This window comes from Dreissena polymorpha, chromosome 16, assembly GCF_020536995.1.
Source record: "Dreissena polymorpha isolate Duluth1 chromosome 16, UMN_Dpol_1.0, whole genome shotgun sequence".
Lineage (NCBI taxonomy): Eukaryota > Metazoa > Mollusca > Bivalvia > Myida > Dreissenidae > Dreissena > Dreissena polymorpha.
Window position 1 is genome coordinate 23680328 of NC_068370.1, and position 21361 is coordinate 23701688.

A 21361-nucleotide genomic window follows, 5' to 3' on the forward strand; every position below is an offset into this window, starting at 1 on the left:
CACAAGAACCATAACCCTACAATTTTTTTAATAAGAGTTATTGCCATTTGTTTATTTCTTGTATGACGGAACTTTTCAGGGCTGTATTGCCGATACCATGCAAGACTTAAACATGAAACTTCATCAGTGTATTGATATTAATGAGGAAAAGTGCCATGCTTACGAACCATAACATTCACTTTCTTAAATATGAGTTATTGCCATTTGTTGTTTTCGTATAATGGACATTTTCAGGGCTATATCTCAGATACAATACACAATTTGAACATCAAACTTCATGGGTGTGTAGAATTAACTGGGAACCCTGCTCTTTCTTAGCTAACAATTATTGCCTTTTGTTGTTTTTGTATGATGTAATTTTTCAATGCTATATCTCCAATAAGCTACTAGATTTCAACATGAAACTTCATGGGTGTACAGATATAAAGGAGGAGACTAGAAATTTATAAATACAATTAACCTTCACTAAAAAATTTTTATGATTTTATGGTATATTCAGGGATTGGCACCCATCCATACACAAACTTTATTTGGTGGGGATATCAATTCAATGAATTAGCTTGTTTCAAATTGCAATTACCACATTGAGCCGACTAAAAGGAGCATTTCATGTTTTCACCAAATGAATTTAAAACAAGAGCTGTGTTTGTCAGAAACACAATGCCCCCTAATGTGCCGCTTTGAATTTATTTGTTTGACCTTTGACCTTGAAGGATCACCTTGACCTTTCACCACTCAAAATGTGCAGCTCCATGAGATACACATGCATGCCAAATATCAAGTTGCTATGTTCAATATTGCAACAATTATGAAGAAGGTTTGAGTTGGTTAAAGTTTTGGGACACACACACGAACACAAACAATGACAGACAGGCCAAAACAATATAACCCTGATCTTTCGATCAGGGGGAATAAAAATCACATAAATTCCATGATAAATTTATACATGTTTGCAAAAATAGAAACTTATGATGACATAAAGACACTACATTATAATATTGCAAATATGTGTTAAATAGCGCAGCAAAAAATCAATATTGCCATTGTGTAATAGATTAATATTGCAAAAAAACACATCTGATTTACAAGCAATGACAAAGTATTTTTTGAAACTGGTCATAACCTAATGTAAACTATCAGTTGTAAAAAATGTATTATATTTATCACTCATTTTACTATGTAAGCAAAATACTTGAATGCAATATTGTTAAAATGTGTCATCTCTAAATAGTGATTATCAAATAATATCGTATGCAGGGATTTCCAAAGGAGAAGAATAAAGACAACAGGGCTTTCATTTTGATTAAATAAATTTAATTGAATATATTTTATTATAAAATATAAACAAAATGTATCACAGGATTTCGAAATATAATTTTAACCTCAAACAATATACCAATAATAATCAGGAAAGGTAATGAAAAGAGCTTCTTTTCAGAAAAATCAATCCGTATGGTATTATTTACATAGTATCCTATGTGTTGCACACATCAAACAAATCAAGCTGTTAAAATTCTTGATGGATTTCATCAAGGGAAGGCAGCATTCTCAAGAGTTGAGTGATTGCAACGCAGACATTTTGAGATTGTCACATATAGATTCACTTATCAGAATATTGTATAATTACTTACATAATTTATGTAACAAAAATGCCAAAATACATTAAGTTAGATCAATTGAATCATATTATTTCATACTAACAAATAAATATAATAAAATTATGTACTTTTTATTCATAAATGATGCTATCAATATAATTTTTTTTGGTATCAATAACAAAATAATACAGAAAATCATGTATGCTTATTCAGTTCTTTCAATGGTAAATAATTCCCAGTTGATAATTGCTTAAGTGAAACACTATGATATTCACAAATCATTTGAAAAAAAAATCAAATGTAGGTATATCAAATAAGGATGCAGTGTATGAAAAGGGATAAATTGTGAATATTATAATGAAAAAAATATTGATAAGCATTCAGAAGATAAATAAAAGAAAACAAGTCTAAATATCATAACTAAATAGAAGAATCCATTTTTCTTTTATGAAAACAAATAAAGCAGAAAACATGCTTATTTTTTCACAAGAAATTTACATGATTATTTTAAGTACAAACAACATAAGCCTGATAGGCAAACTGAGTAATTACTTCATAATACATATGTACTCAGGATTAAATATGAGAAAGAAATTAATAAATTTGCATCTAAAACATAAAAAAATGATATTCAAGACCAGCAATAACTAGAATTTAATAAAACAGCTTTTAAGCTGAGTTTAGTATTTTGGAAGGGCAAAACTTGTCCATGGAATACATATTGGAACACAGAATCAAGCATACATAGTAAGAAAATAAACATAAAGAAATACAACTAACATAATCAGTACCAGTATTGCATTTTATGTTGTTGTTTTTATTTGTTCATTATTCAGTATTTTTCTTTTAATGAATGTTCAAACAAAAATATACAATTATCCGTACAATTGATCACCTTTTAAGTATTTATTAACGAGGTTTATTTGCACTGCACCAAAACTAGAACACCGTTTAATATTGGCTTGTGGTTCAGGGTTTCCAAAGCCTTGCCTTAAACAAGAGATTGCCAAGCAATATGGTCCCCTACCTGTGAAACTCCACCATTGTCAGTATTTTTTTGTATTTTTTATTTCATATATTTGTTGCCATAGCACCCATAATTCTTGATGCAGGAACAAAACGAAATGATGTGCATAATCCCCATATTGCCATCTATCCATATTTCAAGTTTCATGAAAGATAGAACTTTTAAAGTTATTGTAGGATCCAGAAAAGTGTGACGGACTGACTGACACAGACTGACAGACAGACCGACAGAGTGCAAACCATAAGTCCCCTCCGGTTTCACCGGTAGAAACTGGTAGGGGACAAAAATATATGTTACTTTTATTCAACACTAATATAGTCTTCTGTATATCTGAACAAGTTCTTCATTTTTTTAGATTGCCGGTCAAAATAAGGAGCAGATAGCAACAAAGCACTGTCTTATTCGTAGTAGACGCCGTACACCATTCCGATTGCAAATATGGACTTGTTTCTGAACTCGTGTGACGAGAAAGTGTCATATTTGTCATCCCACAGGCAACGACTGCCAATGCGTAGACCCTGGCTGCTCAGCTGACCTATGTGCACCAGGCAGATCACTTTAAAGCGTGGAATCATCATTTCTTTCACTCTCGCCTTTATCACCTGAAATGTGAATTGTAAAGTAACACAGTTTAGACTTAAGTTATTTTAATTTAAGCTTGCTTGTCTGAAAATCTTAAGAATTCATTACTTGGTATTTTTAAAAAGATATTGAATATAATTTTTACTAGGGGAATTATGCCTGGGATATTCCAATTAAAAGGCTGTCTTCATAATCAATAGATCACTTGAGCCTATGAATGATTTAAAAATATATTTTAAAAATGAAATTAAAAAACAGTTATGTGTAATTCAAATAATGTGTAAAAAGAAAGTGCACATTTATTGAAATTCTACATATATTTAATCATGTAACAAACATGTTACATGATATTTGAATATGATTATTGAATTCACAAAAGAATTTAAAAAAAATACACAACATTTTTTTCTCTTCTTTACTTTAACTAAAATAAGTTAATCACTACAAACAAACTTCACAATGCAATTATATTTAAATAAGAAGATTTACAAAAGAAAAAATATATGAAAAGCATTTTTGATGACAATTCAAATAGAATAATAATATTTAATTAACTTGAACTTTCAACAGCAAATATTTTAATATGACCTTCATAATTTTAAATAATATTTTTAAGTTAAAAAGTTTTTTTAAATTAATATTGTTTAAACCTTTCTATTTTTAGCTCAATTGCATCGAAAATCTATGGCTTATATATATGCTCTCGAGTCCGTTTCCTGGGCCTAGAACCAGTACTTGTTGTCTTTGAGGGAGATCTAAAGAACGCTCCCACGGTGGGGATCGAACCGGTGACCTCCCTGTCGCTAGGCGGACACTATATCCATTACACCACAGCGACCTTTCCATTAATTTACAGAGGACAGTTGCTTTCTTTGATGATGAGATTTAAGTAAAGCCTTTCTTATCATGCAAGCATTAATTTACTAATTAACAGCCTGTAAATAAATATACTTGTGTTGTTTTTTTTAATAGCTCTACTTATCTAGGTTTTCATGTGTGTTAGAAATTCTGATGTCACAAACAATCTAATATAATAGTTTATATATTAAAAACTACAAAAACTAGTTTTAAAATCTATGGTTATCTTCTACATAATTTTATTAATATCAGTCATTTATAGTACCTCTTGTGTAACAAAACAATAGGTGATTCTGACAAATGCATTTCCAAACTAACTCTTATGTTATTCAATAAAACTGCACAAAACTGTTAGACAGGCATGCTTTTTTCAACTCAAATTATTACCCAAAGCATATTTTCCTATGTGATGATTCCTGAAGTTCCATTAAGCAAAACATAATAAAGCATTCAAAAACAACCATCATGATCATATATTCATTGAATATGTGCCAAGACAGATAACTTAATAACATATGTTTCCAGTAATCAGGGGAGCTAAATATTGAACATAACATGTGTTTGGTAATAATTGCACGAGCTATTGATTCTAATTTAGGTCTGTTTCATCTCTCAAAATCAGTAGAAAATGCTTATTGATCACCCTATACATTTTTAATTTCTTCTTGAATAATCGTGAATGACACTATGTTTTGTGAAATGTTTCTATAATACATAAGACATGCAAAAATCAGCTATAAGTTAAGGTATGGACAGGAGTTCCATTTTGTCACAAAATACGCCAATATAAAGGTGTCAGGTAACATTTATTTACGATGTATAAATTTTTTTGAACAAATGATTGCACAACAAACATTCATCACAGCAATAAAAATGGCAATATGAATCATATATAACAGTTAGCAATACAAAATGTAATCCAATTTAATAAAAATAATTAATGTACAATCTCAAGTCAGGTATGCTGGTAAGCTACATACACAAACAATTTCAGAATAATATTTCCATCCAAACTTATTTAGCAGAAACTGCTTCCTTTTTTAGCAAAAGTGACTTTGATGGTATTCAACTGGATTGCTTGACAAACTCACTTGTGCCATTACATGTATTGATGACAACCAAAATATAAGTCCAGACAAATATAAATATAATCTGCAAATTTTCCTGTATGAACCCTCTACCACTTAGATACGTATTTTCACGCCTTTGTAGTCCCTTAGAAAATTACATCTAATTAAAATCCTTTCTTACTTAGATTCAAAATTTAAAGGCTTCATTTCCAACCCTTAGATACCGATGAGCAGCAAACAGCATAAAACCTGTTCTGGTTTTATGCTGTTTGCACATAACCATTTTCACTTTGCTTCTGAGTGGGAAAGGGTTAAACCAAAAGTCAGCAATTTGACTAGTATTTACCGACAATCTTAATGCTGAAATTAAAATGAATAAGCACAAAGTACATAGATAAATGTACCAACTATACTTTGCTGTTGCAATAGTATTAAAATCGCATAGTTCAAGTCACAACACTGTTGTGGTTAGTATTTTCTATATTTTATTTATCATCATTCTGGCATTGGATGTAGTTAGTATAAATTTTGTGCAAACATTTTTTTCTTTAGAAAATGAATACGTTTGTTATTATTATCAAGTCAGTCATTTAATAATTTTATTTGTTATACTTATACTGAAAGATTGAGGGACACCATAATATACACTCATTTGGTTGTGCTATGCTACAATATTTATTTTATAATTTATAATAATACCGAAAATTACATAGCATTTTAATTGTTTTATAAACTTTGTAAGGTAAGGACAAGTAATTTTTCTGTAAGGACAAGTGAAATTTTATAGCAATAGTCAGACTGGACAAGTGGATTAAAAGGTCAATGTTGAGCTCTTAACTGACCCAAAATTCCCTGTCAAGCTGAGACCACGTGTCAAACTAATATTTTATTATTTCCATCCAAACTGTAGTTTTTCAGAGGAAACTGTTTTTGTTTTTTTTAAGCAAGAGCTGTGTTTGTGAAACACAATGCCCCCTACTGTGCTTTAAAGCAGCACAGCAGCTATTTTAGAAACAAGGTTATATTTTGAATATAATGGTCACAGTGACCTTGACCATTGACCTAGTGACCTCAAACCAAGTTTGATTGTAAATCTCAATTAGATGCATGCACATGTGAAGTTTAAAGAACATAGACCCAAGAGTTTTCATTTTATGAGCAAGGTTAAAGTTTTGCGACAGACACACACATACAATGACAGACAGACAGACAGGCCAAAAACAATATACCCCCTGATCATTCAATCTGGGGGCATATAAAGCAACAGTGACCTTGACCTTGGTCTGACTTGCCTCAAATGCGATCCTAAGCTAGATCAGCAGGTAAGCTACAAACACAATTGCTATGTAACACCGCTTTGCAAACTAAGGTTATTGAAAAGGTTGTCTTATTTTCAGTCACAATTTACATCAACCTTGACTTCAACAGCTCAATATGCAATCCAAGCAAGCTTGGTCTCCTTGTAAACCACCTACAAACAACATTTTAATTCAATACCTTGATACAAACTTTACTTATTGAGCAGAAACTGTGTTTTCCTGTTTTATTGACATTTCCCTTGACCTGACTTGTCCCAAATACAATCTCATGCTAGATCTCCATTCAAGCTTGCTATATACAGAGTGTCATTACGACTGCCTAATGCGAGATAATGTTAGTGACCACCAACGACCTATCAATTTGGCAAATTTGGAATAATTCAATGGCCATCATTCATAAATGCTTCATGCATTTTGGACTGTTTATCAAACTTAGTGAAGATTTCTGTAACTGCATGCCCACAAGCATTACCACAAAGTTTTATGTTGATGTGAAATTGACTTTTAGTGTAAAGAGTATACAAGTAACAAGGTAAATGTAACCATCTTTTAATACTTTATGGGCCATTATTCAGAAATGCTTAATGTGATTAGGCTAGTTATCAAACATGGCAGAGATATTTTGCCTTTAAACATTATTATCAAGCTTAGTGACAATCCAATTTAATCCAATTTAATTTTAACAGTTCGAGTTACTGAGCAGACTTTGTTCTCCTGGATACAGCTGCCCACCAACCATGGGTGTTCCCATAACACCCCTGTTTTTTATAAACAACATGGAATCATTAACTAATAGTCTCCAATGCTACTATATTCCATAAATCGAGCATTTTAACATCGGCACATTCTTTATGTTGAATTGTATAATAATGCCATCAACATATTTACAGACATAGTTTGAACATAAATCACAAACCTCTGATATAGTTTTAGACATCTGTCTGCAGAGCTCTGGTTCATATTTTTCTTCTGCTAAATAACTGTCAAGTACATCCTGAATTATGTGCTTGACTTTGCCCGATGGGAACTTCTTTTTGGGTTCAAGCTGATATGTGTTTTCACATCTCACAGGGGGTTTGTAGTTGTCGTCATGGCCAGGTTCATCCATGAACGAAACTGTACTCATGGAGCTTGGTCTGAGTAAGAATAAAGATAAAGATAAGCATATAAAAATAAATTGTGATTAATTCTTTCCATAATACATATCACAGTTTTGAAGTTGTGAGTCTTTGCCAAGTTTACAAAAATGCAGAGGCATACAAAATAGAAAAGGATATCAAATCAAAAGGCTCATTAATTGATGTCAAACATTGTATGTCAAACACAACATTTTGAAATGATCAATTTTCATGTTTTTTAAGTCTGGAAACATGCCCTGCCTGAAAATGCAGCCTGAACTTATTCTAAAAAACAAGAAATGTGTTTGACATAAACACTATGTCCCCTACTGTGCCGCTTTGATTTTTTTTTTATCATTTGGCAGGTTCAGATATTTACCTCCCTTTAAAGCTAATGACTTCCCTTGGATTTGTTTTGTTGACCTTTGACCCTGAAGGATGACCTTGACCTTTCACCACTCAATACATGTATGTGTAGCTACATGAGATGCACATGCATGCCAAATATGAAGTTGCTATCTTCAAGATTGCAAAATGTTAAAGTTGGGGCAAAAAGTAAGTTGCTCTAAAGGTTCTTTGTGTTGTGCTTGCTCTTAAACTTCAGCTTGATGCTGGTGAGCACAGTGGGTGCAGTGTGTTTGACAGGGAGGCTTCTCAAGTCTCTGTCGTTGGTTTTCCAAAAGCCAAATCTACCTACTGTCACTGCCCAGTCTTGGTATATGTCTGGTCCAAACTTGGCATTCCAGTCACCTTGGACAATTAGGTTGTCTTTCTTGGGAACCTTAACTATGTTGCGCTCTAATTCTTCATAGAACTGTTCAATCTCCTTTTCTTTGATATCAGCGGTTGGTGTGTAAACCTGGATGATTGTGATGTTTGAGGTTTCGCTGATAAACAGATGGAAATGAACCTGCTGGAGACTGTAGTGCAAGCGATGATGCTGTTGACTACCTCCTTTCTAACTATGAAAACAACCCCGTGGCGATGTTTAGAATCCTCACCGCTGAACCATATCTTATGCCCTTCATTTGTTGATGTTTCTCTGAATCCTAGCCACCTTATTTTGGCTAGTCTGATGATGTCTCAACAGTACCGCTTCAGCTCTTACACCAGTTAATGAACCTTGCCACACGCATTGAGTGTTCTTAGGTTCCATGTTCCTATGTTTTTTCTCTTTGTCATCAATTTGATCCATGGATTACTGTTAGCTCCAGTAGCTAACTTGCTCATCCACCCTGGAGACTGGCGGTGGAGTGCCTGGTCATTGTTTTTCCGGTCCTGACTGATCTGGCTTTGTATTCTGTATTTTTGTCATGGCTTAAAAACTAGACATGAAATCGGGACGGGGTCATTCCCACTGAACATGTGTTACGGGGTCATTCCTACTGAACATGCGTTAATCACCTGACAAGATGTGTGCCTATTTATATAAAAAAAAAACACTCACACTTAGCATGCGAATAACATGCATATGCTCAATAAATTGTGCGCACTTTTTATTGGAACAAGGATCAACACTCAACACATGAGCACTTTTAAAGCTAGAATTTGTTAACTTGGTGTAACATTAAAATCAAAAGTGTGTTCCGATTACAAATTATGCTAATTTGATAAATCAACATTTAGGTTTATAAATGGAGATGAAAAACAGTTTACATGGAGAAAACCTAACACACTCCAACAAGCCAGGCTGGATTTCCTTCTAGTCACCAATAATTATATACCACATATCCGAAACTCAAATAAACATGCTATAGATCAGGCCACTGTCCTATTATTCTAGAACTAAATTTTGGTAAGGTAACACATGGAAAAGGATTATGGAAGTTTAATAATTCCTTGCTTAATGATTTGGAATACTTGAAATGTATAAAACAAAAGATAGAAGATGTAAAACAGCAATATGCCTTGCCTGTCTATAATTTTGAATTTTTGATTACTTTGGATAATAATGAAATACAGTTTGTCGTTAATGACCAACTTTTCTTTGAAACCTTATTAATGGAAATAAGAGGCAAAACCATCTCAAGCTACGAATCAAAAAAAAAAAAGAAAGAGAATGTGATCTATTGAATTCAATTGAACAAATTGAAAAAAATATTACACTTGAAAACATGGCAGAACTTAATCTATTAGACCAGGAACTCCAAAATATTCGTAATATAAAAATGAAAGGCTCTTTTATTAGAGGCAGGGCAAAATGGATTGAAGATGGTGAAAAACTCACTAAATATTTTTGCAACCTTGAAACACAGTATGCCTCTAATAAAACAATTCCTTTTATTGAAAATAGTGCAGGTCAAAAAATATTTGATAACAATGATATCCTAAAAGAAGCTGCACAGTTTTACAAAGTTTTGTAAACAAAAAATAATACTAATGAAAATTATAATATACATGAAGATTTAAAAAATATTCACACTGTTAAACTGAGTAATAAGCAATCTCTATCTTTAGAAGGCCTTTTAACATTAGAAGAAATCTCAAAAACCTTAAAAAATATGAAAAGTGATAAAAGCCAGGGATCAGATGGGTTTACTGCGGAATTCTTTAAGGTCTTATGGAAGGATATAGGTCATTTTGTTGCAAGGAGCCTTAATTATGCTTTTATCTGTGGATCTATGTCAGTAACCCAAAAACAAGGAATTATTACATGTATACCCAAGGAAGATAAACCCAGACACTTCCTAAAAAATTTAAGACCTCTAACACTTTTAAATGTTGTATATAAAATAGCATCTGGCACAATTGCCAACAGACTTAAAACTGTTCTTGATATTCTGATATCTGAAGATCAAACAGGATTTATAAAAGCCCGTTATATCGGGGAAAACACTAGATTATTATATGACATAATGAAATATACAGAAGATAACAGCATCCCTGGGCTCTTGATGACCATTGATTTTGAAAAGGCGTTCGATACCCTAGAGTTTGATTTTATTTAAAAAACACTTGACTATTTTAATTTCGGAGTAACATTTAAAAAATGGATTTCCCTTTTCCTCAATAACACCAAAACATCAATTCAAATTAATGGCTTTCTTTCAGACTTCATTACAATAGAAAGAGGTTGCAGACAGGGAGACCCCATCAGCTCATACATTTTTATTCTATGCGCTGAAATCTTAGCAATTAAAATACAGCATTCTAATACTATCAAAGGAATTGAAATTGAGAGCACTGAATATAAAATCTCTCAGTTTGCTGATGATACATCACTTTTTTTAGATGGCACAGGAGCTTCACTACTACTGCTATAACTCTTGATCTTTTAAATGACTTTGCATTGTATTCTGGATTGAAAATAAATTACGACAAAACAAATTTAATATGGATTGGCTCCAAAAAGTACAGTACACAATCCATAAAAACAGTATACAAACTAGTTTGGGGTGCAACACAATTTAAAGTTCTAGGTATTCTATTTGATGTTGATTTAAATAGAATGATAGATATTAACTTAGCAAATAAAATAAATTACAAAATACTATACATTTTTGTAATAGAAGAAATTTAACCCTGGCCCTAGGGAAAATAACTGTCATAAAAACATTATCACTTCCCCTACTTACTCACTTATTTATCTCCCTTCCTAGCCCAGGAGAGAAAATAATGAAACAAATTAACACCATGTTCCATAATTTTGTATGGAATGGCCCTGCGAAAATCAAGCATAGTATTGCTATTCAATCTTTTGAGGAGGGAGGAATATCTATGATAGATGTATATGCATTTGAAAAAACTATGAAACTTACATGGTTAAGAAAAATTGTCTTATGCACTGGAAAATGTTTTCAACTTGTTTATTCAATATTTGATGTTAAAAAAATGATGAATTTAGGAAAAGATTATGCTGAGAAAATTTGTAAAGTATTAAAGAATAGTTTTTGGAAAGATGTTCTTACATGCCACATTATGTACATCAGTAAGAAAGTTGTTTGCAAATGTGAAGATATACTTAACATGCCTTTATTTTATAATCACAATTTTAAAATAGGTTTTAGTAGTATATTTAATAACTCCATGTATGACAATGGAATTCGATTTGTTAGAGATATTGTTAATACCTCTGGGCAATTTTTACAACAATCTGTTTTAGAAAATCATATTGGCACAAAGATCAACTTATTATTTTATGAAGGATTGATTAGAACTGTCCAAAGATTTCTCAGTCTTTCTGACTTCCAAGTTATTAAAGGCTCTATAAAGGTGACAAATCCAATTATTATGCATATCAACTGGTCTGATTTTTACCAGATTTCAGTTACTCTTGCATAAAAACTGCTAATAAAACAGCTTAGGTACAACGTTGTCAAGAATTATGGAAGATAAACCCGTTTGATAAATGGAAGAAATGTTTACATTTTTGCAACTAACATGATGTGTAGCCTCACAGCGGTGACATATGCTAAATTAGCCAAAAGAAAATTCAATTTAATTCTATTTTAAACAACTTTTAACCAGCAGAAAGTAACTTATTAGATCACTACAAACGTTTTAACCATTTAGAAGAGACCTACTTTGTGGGTGATACCGGAAAACATTAAAAATCATCGTTACATTTTTGGTGACCTGAGTCACTTTCACTTTCTCTTTTCCGAGTAAACAGCGATGTAAATAAACTGATTGTTTGTAAACAAAATTGACTTGGAGGACACTTTATTTTGAGCTCAAAACAAGTTGTATTGCTCATTTTTTATTGTAATGTCCAATAGCATATATATATATTGTTTTTTGATAACCTTTATAAATAGAATATGAAAAAAATATTTAAAAATCGGTAAATAATTACGGATCTTCACCTTTATAGAGCCTTTAAAAAGCCAAAATACAGAATGTGCATTTATATCATCTTACTTGAATAGCATAGTTTTTATGCAAAACCCAAACCAAAATGTTTATAAAACTTTTATTATCAATTCTCATATACCGACTTGCCAAAAAAAGTGGAATACATTTTCAACAACATTGAATGGGAAAAAGTACATAGTCTCGTTTTTAATATTTCCAAAAATACTTACACTAAATGGTTTCAAACAAGAATAATACATAGAATCCTAGGAACTAAATCTCTATTGTATAAAATGAATATTGTGCAGGATAACATGTGTACTTTTTGTAAAGAAAATGAGGAAACTATAAAACATCTGTTTTGGGATTGCTGTTTCACACAAAGAATTGTAAATTATGCTGTTGAATTTTTATGTGCACATAATGTGCAAAAATACTAGGAAATAAGTTGTAAAACAATGATATTGGGAAGTACAAAAAGTAATATGACTGATATAAATATATTTATGCTAGAATTGAAAAAATATATATACCTATGTCAGAGAAAAGGGATAGTTCCATCTATACAAGGGCTAACAATGAGCCTGAATATGTCTTTTAAAATCCAAAACAATATTAAGTGTAATGAAACAGAAGTTCAGTATTGGGCAACTGTAAGTTTGTTTGCTGAACCAATATCATAATATGATTATAATTTATCCTTTAAAAACTCCACAATCAACCTTACTTAACCTTAACCTTACTTAATAAAATTATCACTAGTCCGAAACCTTTTTATACTTCCACAATGAAAATAGTTTGTGCATATGCTTTACATAACACTACATGTACATTTGCTCTCCATTTTTCATAATATACTTTATTTGCTTTTTAAGATGTTTTAAACGTTTGTAGATGATTTAGTGTATATGTATGTATAAGGATATTATATTCTAACACTTGATTAGAACACTGTTTATTGACGCATACTAACACAAACGTATGTACGGTATGGAGCAGGATGACCTCGACCTGCACATACCTATGGACGAGTTAAATAAAGTATCATTATCAAAAAAAATAAAAAATTTGATAATTCAACAAATATTTACAGTTGTGTGTAATGAATTCAACGATAATTTGTTGAAACGCTTTTCAAATTGCATAAATGTTTTGCATTAAATTCACAATTTCCACATTGATAACACTCAGTTGCCATCATCAGTCTTCTACGTAACTGGTAATTATTACAGCATCGAAGTGTGCACTATAGGTACAGATAAGTGTGGAAGGTATAACAATCCAAACAAACTGCCACAAAATCACAAGTATGAGTGCTGTCGCTCATTCAAATAATGCATTCTCGAAAATTCAAGCACCCCATTGTTAAACGGCCTGTGGAAACCACAGCAAAGTTATTACAAAATCCTAGATTTGCTCAAGACATTGTTATGACCTTTCCCTTGATAAGTTACATTTAAATATGAATGATAGGGCTGACAAAATTGTATTAAAAAGTTAAATTCAAAGAAAAAAACTAACTCAAGTCACTTATTTTATAGAGTAGTTTTACCATATTAAGGTTGAGGTTGTTGTTTTAAAATAGTGTTAATACATTTTTCATTTAAAGTTTGCAAAAAAAAATAAATGCTATGTTTGTTTTCTTATTGCATTTTGAAAAAAGGGAGCATAAGCTTATTCTGTCAAAACAGACTTAAGAGTATCCAGAAATCAGGCACTTGTTTTTGTCCAAGAAACTCTGTTTCATCATTCTCAGATCACTTTTGTAAATAAGGTTATTGAATATCCTTCCATGCTGAACAGTTTGATCCTGAATTATCACCATTAGACCTTAATATAGCCTTTGAAGTTTAATTTTGACCTTGACCTTGGACATAAAAACTTGGATTTTGTGTGCAACTCTCTGTAACATCAAGCTGATAACTTAAACCAAGCTATTGTAAAATCAATCAATGCTAGACAAAGTTATGATATGGACATATTGTTAAAGTGTCTTTTCTTAAATTCACCTTTAAATTGGGCCCTGACCTAAGGACCTGGTTATTGAGCAAAACAAATGTCTTCACATGCTGATCACTTATAGAAAATTATTTGAAAATCCATCCATTCTCCAGAAAAGAATGTTCAATCCATACTTCCATGCTTAGTGTTTTTTCCAGGAGGGCAAAGGGGCATGGCGCATTCCTTTCAAAAAGGGCATTTTAACGCGCAGTTTAGGCAAAAGGGGGCAAAAACTTCCGTTAATACCTGGTTTTAGGAGAAACATTTAATCAGAGGCAGGTGTGGGAAAAACAAAACTTTAAACAAGCACCTTTATTGGTAATTGATGTATTTAACTTACTCTAATTAATATTAAGATATATACCTTGCAAATTTCATGCTGTTGCAGTAAACTGTTCAGCACGACAAACATAATAAAGCAATATATGCATATGAATCTGAATATAAACAGATCCACTAACATATAAGTGAAACCATGTTTGTTGTATCCCGTTTTTGAACAATAATATTGTCAGATTTTTAACTTTGCAAGTAAACTGGACGCGAATGATTTGCTAACACTCGTTTCCGTGACATACACGAGTAAGTTAACTAATAAATCTCAAACATTTTGTGCATCGTTGATTATCACAGGCATTTCATTAATCCCTTCTAAATGTATGATCTCCATCGTTAATTCGATAGTTATTTGCCATTTTTGCTGATAGTCACAATTTATTTTCTGTATAGTCCACCAGCTTGTTAAAATGATGTAAGCCACAGATGCGCATAGCAACGTAAAATCGTATATGTCCGCCTTATTCTCGATTCGATTTTTCTTTAATTAGTATACTTTACAGTAATTGCTTCAATAATTAATTATTTTAAAGACAATAACCATCAAGATACAACTTTTTTTTTCAAAAATTTAAATACGCGTAAAAATGAATTTTTTGATATAACTGAATTATGCATGAAGTGCACAATTTCCATGATGATAACATGGATGTTTTCATTACAAGTCTCCGGATTAACTGTCCACAATTTTATCGTGGAGGAGTACACATTACAGGCCGATTAGTGTGCTTGCTACAACAAAGCCTCAGGCATAATCGATTGATATCGACACGGGCTTATTCACCCATGACTAATTCATAACCACGGGAATATTCGCTGCATTGAGGCCATACTCATATACAGTCGGCTTAGAAGTTTGGTCAAGCGGCAATTAAGGTGTTATCAATAAGGGCGCATGGCGGCTTTTAAGAGGATGGAAAACAGCGGGTGCTCATGAAAGGGCAGGGTTGCCGCCTTTGGAAAGGGCAGCATGGCGCTACAAAAAAGGGCAATGCGCCGCGCCACGCTAAAACGGCCTGGAAAAAACACTTATGCTACTGCATGGGTGTTCCCATAATATGGTCGTTTTTCAAATGGGCAACAAATTTGATCAGACCCTTGTGTCATTTGGGCACAGCACAATTTATTACCCATGTCTTTGATGTCTGTTATCGTGTTGTTTCAAGACATCAAGACTGCTTGCTAGAGAGGAAACACTCCCCTGTTTCTTCAGATGTCTTGCAGCCTTGTCCCTTGCTTTGTCGTGATCCCCCATCCTAGAAATGGAAGAAATACAATTGGGTACTGATGTGTGCATTGTTATAAAGTTCATGACCACTAACATACTTAAGCTCATTTTAAAACTAATGGGATTCGAGTGTAGTTTGTGTGGAAAAGTGGTAACCATCCGTCTGGTTAGCTCAGATGGTTGAGCATTGTTCTAATAAAGTAAAGGCAGTTTTAAGATACAATTCTTTCAAAGGGACCACATTTCTGAGTATATGTTACTTTCATAAATTCTTATCAAATTGATGTGAAAACAAGAGATTGCCAAGCAATATTGTCACCTACCGGTGAAACTCCACCATTGTCAGATTTAAAAAAAAATATATTTGTTGCCATAGCAACCAGAATTCTTGATGTTGGAACAAAGACCTATAGATAACACAGATTGGAAACTTTGCGCCTTATCGGGCTATCTCGCGGCGACGTCACGTGGTCAAGAAACCGATAAGAACACTTAGGATCAGCAGCAATTTATTCCATGAATCAATCGGAGTAGTCCGGAGATAGCAGGTGCATCACGATTGCGATAAGATAGCGACGCGTCAGTAGCAACGGCTACGATTATCGAGCAAAGTTTTGTGAAAATGTTACGGCGCTATAAAAAGGCGGCTGTAACTTGGTCAATAATGATCCGATTTTTATAAAATAGAGTTTCATAGAAGCATGAGTAATTATGTTTTTATAAAATCTCGATTTTATTTACCTACTATAAGAATTTATAATGCCGCGATTGTTGAAGAAATAGCGCTAAGAACTTCCAAATCGCGGCGAGAATGCTGTTGAATAGTTTATTTGAAAGGCTTTTGCTGATAAAATATTCTTGTATTATTTGGTATTTCAAACAGTTAAAACCTTATATTATATTATTATTTCAAAACGGATAGATATATGTGGACACATAAATCTAGGTCCCCGATTAAAACAACATTACAGTATAATAAATGCTATGATCGTTCGATCCAAAAACGGTTTCAGTTAGACTTATTTCAATATTGATTGTGTAGATTTTTTCAATTGTTTAATTCTCTTTTTATTTATACCTTATTCATAAGTTATATGTTATTAAAGTTTTGTTTGTAATCCAGTTTTTTTTCTTTTGGTAATTAAATTAAGCTTTCAGTATCGTCGGCTAGGATTTCGCGAAAAGAAAAAAAAACAACATTTCATGCGCGTGTTAATCGTCGGATCAATTAGCGAACTGAAGAAGATGCTTTGTGTGTTTTTTCTTTATTATTGAGAATAAATTAAAAGAAGGGATCCTAACTTCAATTATCAGTTTGCGTTGTTGATTGATTTTAATTGTGTGATCAATGTGGCCGCGGCCGGCGAATTATAATCATCTCACAGCTTTTGTTTGTGTTTTAATAGTAATCTCACAGCTATCTGTTAAACTATGTTTGTATATTAACTTGCATGTGTAACATTGACAGGAAAACAGGTAATACTAATAAAAGAAGATATTAAATGAGAATTTAAACCCATACATTGTACTTTCATCTAGTTTTTTTATTCATACCAAGATAAACATATTACCCAGAAAAAAAATCTTATTTCTTCAATGTGAGGTGAATTATGACAAAGTTTTTCACAATGAACCAAAGCACGTTTGACGACATGTGTGTATAATAGGGTAAAAGAGCTTAAAATTGTACCATCTTTGTACAAGGCCAAAATCCTTTAAAATGAACATTTTCCTCCAGTTTAGTTAATTCATACCTAGATTAACATATCACCAAGCATAAAAATCTGACTTAATCTATTTGGGACGAAAAATGAAAATGTTTATCAAAAAGAACAAAAACACGTTTGACAGCAATCTTGTACAACAGAAGAAAAGAGCTTAAAATTGTACCAACATTGTATAAGGCCAAATACTTAAAATTGAATATTTTCTTCTAGTTTGTTTAAATCTATACTGAGATTAACACTTTGCCTAGCATAAAAATCTTACTTCAAGGATATGGGATGAGAAATAGAAAAGTTTTTCAAAAAGAAACAAACCACTTTGGCGACAGGTGTGAAAAATGATTGAATGGAATAAAAGTATAAAATAGTATAAATTGTACAAAGGCAAAATCCTTTAAAATTCCGCGTTTTCGTCTACTTTTTATAAATCATACATAGATTAACATCTCACCTAGTATAAAAATCTTACGTTATCAATTTGTGATGCTTAATGAAGATGTTTTTAAAAAAAATGCTTCGGGCTTTTAAATTTTTATAAAATTATCGAAATTGAACGAATCCAGTGTTCTCTTGCAAATTCCGATAAATTAATAATTAATTAGAATAATAACTACCAAAACCTAAAGAATTAACAACACAGAAAATAAATACTTATTTTTATTCACACAAAAAATATTCAATATGTCTTTTTTCGGCGACCGACTTTGCTCACTACGTGAAGTTCGTAACGTTGCGCTTTAAGGCATTCATTGCTCTGCAAACTGACAACCGAGCGCTTAAAACACTAATTAACACATTAAGATTGTTAATAACAATATCAAAATAATATAAACAGAACAGATCATGTTCAAAATATCCTACGACAAAAAATATTAACGACTAATTACGAAGAATAATTGATTGCTTTATCAGTGTTCGACACTAACATATCTGAGTAAGGAGTCCTTTGGACTCCCTACTTTAAAAATTAAGGAGTCCGAACAGACTTCAGGGAGTCCAACAATCAGATACTTTGTATATACATTATTGTTCGGGTTATTACACATGTTAATCCATAATATTGTTTAATTCTCTTTCATTTTGGTTTCAGATCGAAGTTCAATAATTGTTATTATATGTTATCTATGATTGCAAAATTATTTAACCCATTCCAATACAATTGAAGTTAATTGTTATAAGGTTTGAACAATGTACATGTGTTAATTATGCATTTATATGTACATGTATGCTTGCTTGTTATCATTGGGATTAGGGTTAAAAACCATAATCGGAAAATTATGTTTTGTTAGTGTCATAGTTAATGATTCACATCTTACGGGTGTAACAGTCCTATATGTTTCATTGCTTGATATATTTTTGCTCAATAATATTTCTAAGAAATTATTAATTTAAACAATAATGCGATTCAGAACAAAGTATTACCGGTCATTACTGACCACATCAGAACAGAGTTGCATTCCCACATTTTAATCACTTTTGTCAAAACATCAAGGTCTACAGACAGTCTAAGCGCGTCTTCAAAACGCCTTGCACTAATTCCAGTTTTGTCCGGATTTTCTGTTTAATATGTATAAAGTACAATAACTGTTTCAATAATTAGATTTCTATTTATCTTAAAGACCGTAACAATAAAGATACAGCGTGTTTGATTTGAAAGTACTTTAGATGAAATGTCAATCAAAAGAATATTCGCCATTTAATTTAATTAAAATTAACTACTAAACTTTTAACCAAAAATTAAAAGATCGTAATATTCAATATTTATAACAAGGTGTGTACGCATACACAAATCAATACATCCTTGCTTTATATGCGAATGACGTGGCGTTGTACATGCAGCATAATTTTCGCCCGCTTTTATCGGAACAAAGGATGAACATGAAATACATGAGCACTGTTGATTTGAAGATAGTATTTGTTAACGTCGCATTGAAATTAAAATTCGGAAGTGTGTTTCGGAATAAATTTTGTATAATGCTCAATGGATAATTCAACAAAACATTAATAGTTGTGTAATGATTTCAATGATAATTTGTTAAAACGGTTAATGTGTCGAATTTTTTTTTTTAGTATTATGCATGAAAAGCACAATTTCCACGAGGATAACACCTGGTTGCCATCATCAAGCTCTTAAGTAACTGGCAACGATTTTATCGTGGAGTAATACACCGTAGGGATAGACAAGTGTGGTCGGTATAACAAAGTCAACGAACTGCAAATAAACCTCTGAAATAATCTATTGATAGCGACACGTGGTTCTTCACGCATTTTCTATCTTCAGTTACTTGGGTCCATGAAACGTGCATTGTGAAAACAATTTCGGGTGATGATGATTTTTAGTGATAAGAGACTGTTCGGCGAAATCTAGTTTAATTTAGCAAAAATGACAAAGAGAAAAGAAAACGGCCAGGATCGAGTAGATTTGGAGTTCTAGAGTTCCCTTTTTACTTCACACAAGGCCTGCGACAGGGAAACAAAATAAATAATTCGGAATGTTTGTTTTTTGTCGATGTGTTAAAGCAAAATGATGTCAGAGTGATATATGTTTTCGGATGTGCAAAAGTTCGGACATTCCGATCTCGAGATAAGAACACGTAGATCAATGGATGTTTTATAATTGAAAGATGATTTTCAAGGAGTCCGACGGACTTCCTTGACACAAAAACAAGGAGTCCGAGTCCCATTTCTAGGAGTCTCGGACTCCCGGACTCCCGTTAGTGTCGAACACTGTTTATAACAAAATGGCCGACAGTAGCTGGAACAGGGAAGAATCTACAGGTACACCGGCATCTCCAAAATCAATGTCACGTGACCCGCGTCTGCCATTAGATATTATCGCATATCGCTATTGCAAAGACGAGAGTTTCCAATCTGTGTTATCTATAGGTCTTTGGTTGGAACAAAATGAAATGACGTGCATAATCTCCATATTGCTATCTATCCATGTTTCAAGTTTCATGAAAAAATATTAAGAACTTTTTAAGTTATCACAGAATCCAGAAAAGTGTGACAGACTGTAAGACGGAGCGCAAACCATAAGTCCCCTCTGGTTTTACCAGTAGGGGACAATAAATACATGAAGTAATGTTGTATTATTCCAGTGTAATTTTTACAAACATATTATAAGTTTGTGACATTCCTTATTAAATATCAGAAATCGTTCAAAACTTATTTGGGAAATTGCGCAGGTTCTTGAAAAAAACTGTGGTCATTAATATAGTCATTAAGGACCAAACAAACTTTTTGGAAGTACCCTGTTGGAAATTGAACAATAATTGATATACATAGGGAACACAACTTTGGGAAAGTTTCATTTAATTATACGATAATGATTGATGAAACTGAGTGGGAAAGCGAATTGTCTGGTAAATAACTACATTTGGATATATATTTATTATCTATAAAACTACCGACAAACTCTTACCTTGTTTTCTAAACAATACTCAAAAACTGAAAGTTAATTAGAGTAATTGTTGCTAAGGCACTTGACGCTTGTTTTGTTGCGTGTCACAAAAAGGCTACAAAGGCAAATCCGATACGGTTGCACATACATTGAAAATGACAAATTGTGCAATTTAGCTCATGTAACTTTTTAATGGTTAAGTAATGAAAATAATCTCTTAAATCTCAATATTATCTGGTACCATTCAAGAATTGCGCGTTTTAATGCGTTTTCCCTTTGAAATGCGATTATCAAACTTTGGAA

The 21361-nt window shown here is 32.3% G+C and overlaps 1 protein-coding gene across 1 annotated transcript; it reads right to left on the bottom strand.

The window, feature by feature from the left end:
- Positions 1 to 1292: 1292 nt before the first annotated feature.
- Positions 1293 to 21247, bottom strand: LOC127862548 (dynein light chain Tctex-type 5-B-like). The gene is made up of 4 exons (XM_052401714.1): positions 21080 to 21247; positions 15834 to 15959; positions 7371 to 7590; positions 1293 to 3227 (listed from the first exon to the last, which is right to left on the bottom strand). Exons 2-4 carry the CDS (start codon positions 15956 to 15958, stop codon positions 3024 to 3026), a joined length of 549 nt encoding a protein of 182 aa, XP_052257674.1. The 5' UTR covers position 15959; positions 21080 to 21247; the 3' UTR covers positions 1293 to 3023.
- Between the last annotated feature and the right edge of the window lie 114 nt (positions 21248 to 21361).